General features: G+C 54.8%; 1 protein-coding gene across 2 annotated transcripts; it reads right to left on the minus strand.

The window, feature by feature from the left end:
- Positions 1 to 419: 419 nt before the first annotated feature.
- On the minus strand, positions 420 to 6,828 carry Ltbr (lymphotoxin beta receptor). 2 transcript variants are annotated; one of them, XM_005365246.2, is made up of 10 exons: positions 6,571 to 6,828; positions 6,352 to 6,448; positions 5,989 to 6,114; positions 5,756 to 5,908; positions 5,301 to 5,397; positions 5,048 to 5,127; positions 2,896 to 3,003; positions 2,633 to 2,658; positions 1,700 to 1,916; positions 420 to 1,318 (listed from the first exon to the last, which is right to left on the minus strand). In XM_005365246.2, exons 1-10 carry the CDS (start codon positions 6,661 to 6,663, stop codon positions 1,077 to 1,079), a joined length of 1,239 nt encoding a protein of 412 aa, XP_005365303.1. In that variant the 5' UTR covers positions 6,664 to 6,828; the 3' UTR covers positions 420 to 1,076. The 2 variants fall into 2 exon arrangements, with proteins under 2 accessions (XP_005365303.1, XP_013208332.2); XM_013352878.2 differs by having other exon boundaries at positions 6,541 to 6,828.
- Positions 6,829 to 7,189: the final 361 nt, after the last annotated feature.

Raw genomic sequence — 7,189 nt, forward strand, 5'->3', positions numbered from 1 at the left:
CAACCCTGATTTCCACTGTGCACAGCTGGATGTTTGGGTGTGTGCTGAGACTTGCTGCCTGTGAAAAACAGGACCACTGAAAGACATTTATGCAGGGCTACTTGGGCACAAACCCCCTTGCCATTTGCAACTGACTTGAACAAATGACTCCCTCTGAGTCTGTCTTCTCCTGTGTCAAGGGAGGACGTGCCTCATGGGTTTCTGAGAGGACCGAGTCGGTCCATATTGTAGGTGTTTTGAATGCCTACAATATTTCTCTGCAAATACTCAGACACTGTTGCTTAATACGGACACTATCTGAACCAATCTTAGGGACCCCTTCCAGGAGCACCTTTGAAAGACGATATTTTTGTGTCTTCAACTTTGCCGTTGATTTTGTCCTAATGGTCTAGTGTTTCTCTATAAAACCCGAGAAAGTAAAGGCTCTCAATCTTGACTTTATTTGCAGGTGGTTACAATTTATAAATACACTTGCCATTTTTCTCCTGTTCTCCTGGATACCCGATAACGATACCCAAACCCCCGCTCTCACTGTCTCACCATCCTCTCCCCCAGGAGCAAGGGAGGGATGCTCCTCCACGTGGCTTTATCTTCACCCAGGGTCTGTCTTGGTCCACATGGTATGAGTCCTCAAGGCCTGTGAAAGTTGGGGATGAGCACCACGAAGCCTTGCAAGGTCCAGGGGATGTCCTTGCCACTGACCCTGTGACCTGCTCCCTCCTTTGCCATGTTTAAGGGCCAGGGAGGCATGGTGGGCAGCGGCTAGGGTCACAAGCCTTGCCTGTGTCTGAGGCTGAATGTGTGCAGCCTCTGGGACTGGTGTCCGCCACGAAGTTTCAGGCTCGCTCAGACAGTAGTCAGAGTCCTGGGCAGGCACTGTGCCTTGCCAGTGTCCGGTTCTGCTCTGAAGAGGTGTCTGAGGCTTAGTCTCTTAGGCTTCTGCTTCTCAGAGCCTCCCCAGACCCTGTGAGTTCTGGTGGGTAGAGCAGCCTCGAGGAGAAGGTGATGGACTCTGTCCTCCTTGCGTTTCTCAGATACCATCAGGCATCAGGCGGCATGTAGGTTCCTCGGCCCTGTCAGAGGGCATGGCACCCTAGTGTCTCTGTCTCAGCCAGATGCCAAGCTTTGCCATCTTCCTGGTAAGGTGTGGAGAGCACAGAAGGATCAGGGGCTCCTTCTTCAGGAGTGGGGTATGGAGGGTCAGGGGAAGCGGGGGGATCTCCAGGACCCCGTGTTCCCCCCAGCACTGGCCCATTGTATATATAGATATTGCCAGTGACAGTCACGGACCCTCCGGTCACATGAATGCCATTTGCACCTGTGAGAGAGAAGGCGAAATGAGAAAGGTATTTCCGGAATTCTCCTTCCTCGCAACTCCACCTCTCATTTGCTATTCCCTCCTCTGAGTCAGAGTCTCACATAGCCCAGGCTGGCCTAAAATGGCTGTGTAGTGGAGGATGGCTCTGATATCCTGGTCCTCCTGTTTCCAGTGCTGGGGATGCAGGTGTGCCCACACCCCAGCTTCTCTATAGCTCTCTGAGGTGCTGAACACACTCCTCTGTTTCTCTCAGACTCTTCCCTTCTGTTTTGCCTCTGGATCTTTTTATTTCATCTGGACCTTATTCTTTCTCCCTGTCAACCACTGCCATCCCTCCCTTCCTCCCCACACTCCTTTCTCCCCATGGCTTGTCCAGCTCACCGTGCGCCACCTGGCTGTGTTCCCCAGGATCAGTCTCCAGCTCCCTGGCCTGGACCAGGGGACTCTGCTGTTGAAGCACCACTTCCTCCAAGACTGGGGTAACTGGGGGTCCAGCAGGGGCTGGGGACAAGTCCCCAGACGTGGGTAGTAGTGGCTCGGCCAGGTCAGGGAAATCTGGGTTGGCTCTTGGAGGGGGGCAGGGGGGAGATTCTTCTCCCTGTAGAAGAGAAAGAGAGAGAAGCCGCCGACATCAGAGGCTAGACTTCATCGTACCTTAGACCCCACGCCCTTTCCCTTGTATTCTGGCAATGCATTCGTTGTCTGCATCTGTGCCTCACCATGCCTCAGGACCTTTGCAGTTTCTAGAGCACTATCTTCAAGAGTCCCCTCGTTAGCTCCCTTATTTCTTCAACTCCCTGCTCGAGTCATCAGTGCATCCGAGAGGCCTTCCCTGCCCACCTGCCACTCACTGGCCAGCTCACTTTCATTACGGCTGCCACCTGATACACAATTATTCTTTATATATCATTATTATTGCTGTCATGGTTTTGTTATGTTTGAGACAGGCTCTTATTCTAGCCCAGGCTGCCCTGAATTTCACTATAGAACCCCAGGCTGGCCACAAACTCATGGTGAGCCTTCTGTCTCAGTCTCCAAGTGTCGTGATGGTACAATTGTGATTCTGCCACCCCTCGGTGATACTGGCAAAGGAGCCCAGGTCCTTGTACATGCTAGCTAAGGGCCCTAACATCCCAGCCTTTGAATTTTATTCTTTCGCAGACTCCAGGGAGAGAGGCTCTTCCTCAGCCTGTATGCTGGTGCCAGGCATGGCGGCTGGAACAAGGCCGCTCAGCAAGCAATCAGTGGAATGAACGGAGTCCACCTTCCTGACCTCGCCGCCCCGCCCCTCCTTGCTGACTTCTACTCCTTTACCTCTGGATGCCGCTTGAGCAGAGTACCTGAAATGAAAACCAAAACGGGTTGTGAGGCCTGCAGTTCCTAACCTTCAACCCCTGTCCCCACCACCGTGTGCTGCCAACCCTAGGGTCCTAGCGGAAGTCAGTACAGCTACCCTCATCTCTAGCCTCGGCATGAGAGGCTAGAGAGAGTATCCAGCACCTGAGAGCCTTGTGCACCAGAGTTTGTCCTTGAATATCCCTCCCCTCCACTACCACCTCCACGTGTCTCCTTCCTACCCAGCTTTCTGCAGAGAGAGGGGTGCCTCATCCAGGTGCAGGCCAGGGTGGTGCTGAAGAGCAGCAGACAGACCAGTGGCAGCAGAACGGCCAGCAGCAGCATTGTTCCTGCCAGGAAGGCAGACAAGAGTGAGGCCACCAGAGGACGGGGGTGGGGGAGGCAGGGGGTGAGGATGGGGGGGTGCTTCTCCCAGACATCAGGCAGCCTTTTCCCTCTTTGGAGCCATTTACTGTGACAAGGGGCGGAGGCTGACTTCGGGAAGGATCTCTTGACCACATGAGGGACTGCCCTGAGTGGTGATGTCTAGAACGCTTGCAGTCAGTACATGAAGGATGCTTTGACAGCTGGTTTTCAAGGCCAGAAGTATGTGAAAGGCAGCAGGGAGGGGAGGTGGTGTTTGGGTCTAAGGGGGAGAGCCCCGGTTCTGTAACCGGACCTGAGATTGCGCCTGTGAGAACCTTACTTCTGAGCCCAGTCTATGGCTCTCGGGGAGAGTAAGAGTTCCAAGCTGCCCACTCCCTTGCTCATGGCGGGGCTCAGGAAGGAAAGAGGCAGAGAGAGAGGACTTTGGTTTCCCAGGCTTGCCCACACTGATTCACCCACAGCTGTGGCCGAAGGGAGGGAAGAATGCAAGGCACGGAGAAACTGAACCAGGAGTCTGCACGCCTAGGAGCCTGTCTTTTAAGTCAGTTTGCCTATTCGAGCACTGGTCTGTCAGATGTAAAAGAAGCAGTTAACAGACCCACTGGCTAAAACCCTTGCTCTGGAATGCTAGTGACAGTGATGTCTGTCCTTGACATTTGATGCAGAGTTGAGAATTTCTGAGAGGTCTTAGGAAAATATTTGTGATCTCTGTTAACTGAAAGGCTAGGATATAGGGGATGGGGGATAGCTCAGCGGTTCGCATCTACTCAACGTGTGTCAACTCCCCCCTCAAAAAAATGTCACATGATAAACACTTTTATTACTCCACTCTTAGTAAAGAAAACAAAATTATACAACTAGAAATGCATAGGAACGCGTGGGAAGAGCCAGACGGAGACGTAAGAGGAGAAGAGCTCTAAGTTCAATGGGTGAAGTTTAGTTAATTTTCATCCTCTCTCCCTGCTCCCTCTCTCAGAGAGCAGGTCTCATCGGGCCCAACCTCAAAGTCCTGCCTCCACCTCCCAATGCAGGGGTGACAGGCATGTGTCACCACACCTGGGACACATTCTCAAAAAGTTTTACAGCACGTGTACCTTATAAACGGGCCCCATGTGAGAAAGTCTCAGACACAGCCGCGAATCACAAGATTTACACCCCACCCCCACCCCCGGGGTGATCTCAGGCAAACCATTTAATGCCTCAGTTTCCTCTTCCCATCAGTGAGGGTGAACAAGTCCACTTTACAGAATTATTGAGCAGAGTAAGTGGGATCACTGAGGAGCTCAGGGTAGCTCGCAATACCTGGAAGCTATAACCACAAATCTCTGCCCATTCAGAAATGCTACTCCATTCTGCCAGTTAGCAATGGTTACAGTCTTCAGAACAACCCTCAGTCAGCCACCAGGCTGGGAAACCCGTGAGCTTCCTAGAAGACGGGAAACCAAGAGAGAAACCTAGAAAGAGTCAGATGAGGAGCATGACTCCTCATCGTGTATAACTGAACAATGAGGTGGTATTCAATTAGGAAAGGAATCCTGCGGGGAGGCCGAGAATGGAAGGGACTTCAGGATAATGACAGAGTCAGTCGGAATTACATCGCAGCACACGGGGGTTTCCTAGCATAGCAGATGTAATTTTTATAGTGTGTAAGAATATAGTCTATTCCCACCCCCGAGACAGTCTCACTCAGGAGCCCAGGCTGCCCCCAAACTCTTGATCCTCCTGCCTCGATCCTCTAAGTGCTGGGGATGAAATGGGTATGCCACCACACCTAGCTTTCCAAGTTTTGTTTCTTCTTTAGGTGGCACTTAGGTTCAAACCCAGGACCTCATGCATCCCAGGCAAACACTCTGCCACTATGCCAGCCCCTCCAATGGCTTTAGAAGGAATGTTTCTTTCTCGGCCTAATCCTGGGAGGAAAGACGCCCATTTCCCCGATTTTCTGGATGAGGAAGACGAGGCGTTTCCCCCAGATCCTACCTTTTGGACCTCAGCCCCGCCTCTCACCTGGCTCTGATGGATTTCTACAGATGGTGTCAGAGCTGGCGCTGCCTGGAGCCACCTCCACCAGGCCCTGGGTCTCACACCTGTGGAGGAAACAGGACTATGAGCTCTTGCTGTTCTCCTTGGTACCTGGTGCTCTAGGAACACATGGTGTGGGAATGGCCAGGCAAGCATATGAAGCCAAAGATGACGGGAATGACAACAGTAGGGCTTCCTAGAGTTGGGGGGGGGGGAGTCTGGGAAGGGGCACTCTCACCTGGTATGGGGTTGGCAGCGGGCTGTAGGGGAAGAAGTGTTCTGGAAATATCCTGGCTTGCAGGGGACACAGGCGATGTCAGTATCCATAGCTTCATCTGGCAAAAGAAAGGCAGGCCAGTCAGAGTGAGTGGACAAGCGTGAGCCCAGCTGTGGGCTTCTTGATGCCGCCTTCATGCCAAGCCTTCATGCCAATATAACTGTTACCTTCCCAGCTTGGCTTTAGCCTGCCAGTTTCCCCAGGCTTCCCCCCAGTGCTGACAGGAGCCACCTTCTAAGTACCTCACACCTGTCCCAATTCATGACTTGGCAGACCCCAGCCTGTGAGCCTTTTGCAAGGAACGATATTTTCTGTCAAAGAGAACTCCAGTGGGGAGTCCCCAAAGGACACCTTGCAGAGCTCCTAGCCCTTAACACCCAGCCTCCTTTCACTGGCTGCCTTCAGTGACCTCTGACCTGTAACCTCGGCTTCCGTGCCAGGCTGGCACACTACAGGTTGCTCGCAGTGCACACACTCATTGTCCAAATACACACAGGTCATCCCTGGCTTACAGCGACACTCAGGTTTTCGATCACTGGCGCAAGCAGCAACCTCCTCGAAGCCCAGCACTGGAAGGGAGAGGAGAGGGAGAGTCAGAGAGGGGCCCGGGTCGCAGCTGTATCCATCATCCAGGTGGATCCCCACTCACCAGAGTCACAGGAGCGGCAGAGCTGGCAGATGGAGAGATGGTTCCAGTATTCATTGTAGTAATTATCGGGGCAAGTCTCGCAAGCTGTGTCTTGGCTGTGGCTGCATACAGCGGAGACAAACTTGCCTGGGAGGGGAAGAGGGGTATCAGGAGTCTATCTGCGCCACTTGCTGCATGCCACAGAGCCCCTCCTTGGCCTCTTTGTCCCCATCCCGTCTTCATGGCTATGCAGCCACCTCTTCAAGTCTCAGTGTGACAATGGCTAATGCTTCTCCCGTCTCTCTCTCCCATCTAGGTTTACCAGTGTTGGTGTCATTCGGACCCACCTCTACCACCCGGGCTTCCTGGGGCCACTGTTCTCACCTGGGGGACAGCGGGAGCAGCAGACTTGATGCTTAGGCTCATAGTATTCCTTCTCCTGGTCCCAGCAAGTTTGGTTTTCTATGCGATACGGGGGCACCTTCCAGGGAGAGGCGGAGACAGAGAACAAGGCAGGGTCAGCTCTGTGGGAAGAAGGGCTGGAGAGAAGTTTGCCCAGGCCCTCTTTCTCACCTGGCCCATCCCACCTAGCCCCTCCCTCACCAGCGGGGGCTGGGCTGCCATCAGGATCCCGCAGAGTCCCAGCAGAAGTGGCCCCCAGACCAGGCCGCAGGGAGAGGCCCCAGGCAGGCGCATGGCGGCCTTTCGGGTCGGCTGACCAGACCGGGTGGAGGCCTGGGAGGAAGGTGGGAAGCCCGGACGTCCTGAGCAGCGTTGGCCACGACTTCCCAAGCCTGGCGGCTGGGCCGACGTGCCCCCGGGGGCCGGGAGCGGCCGGGCCTGGCCTCCAGGGCTCCAGCGCCGGGCTCAGGAAGTGGGAGTGGAGAGAGCCGGCCGGGGGCGGGGGCAGGGAGCTCTGGGAGCAGAGGCCGGCCTGTCGCAATCGCGACCGGGGAAGAGGAACAGGCTTGGCCGCCTCGACGCAGGGCGGGAGGGGGGTGGCCGGGAAAGCACGTGAGAGCTGCAGGCCCGGAACCCGGGCCTCCACCTTTCTTCTTAAGCCTGGCCCTCAGAGGGGCTGCAGATCAGGATCACCCGCTGGCGGAAAAGGGGCGGCAGAGTCCGTAACTAGCCGCCGTCTGTCAAGCCGACCGCCGACAGGCTGGGGCAGAGCTGACCTGGGAACACATGGATGTTGAGGCAGAGCAGTGGGCAGCTGGGT

This window comes from Microtus ochrogaster, unplaced genomic scaffold (genome assembly GCF_000317375.1).
Source record: "Microtus ochrogaster isolate Prairie Vole_2 unplaced genomic scaffold, MicOch1.0 UNK1, whole genome shotgun sequence".
In the NCBI taxonomy this organism is placed as follows: domain Eukaryota; kingdom Metazoa; phylum Chordata; class Mammalia; order Rodentia; family Cricetidae; genus Microtus; species Microtus ochrogaster.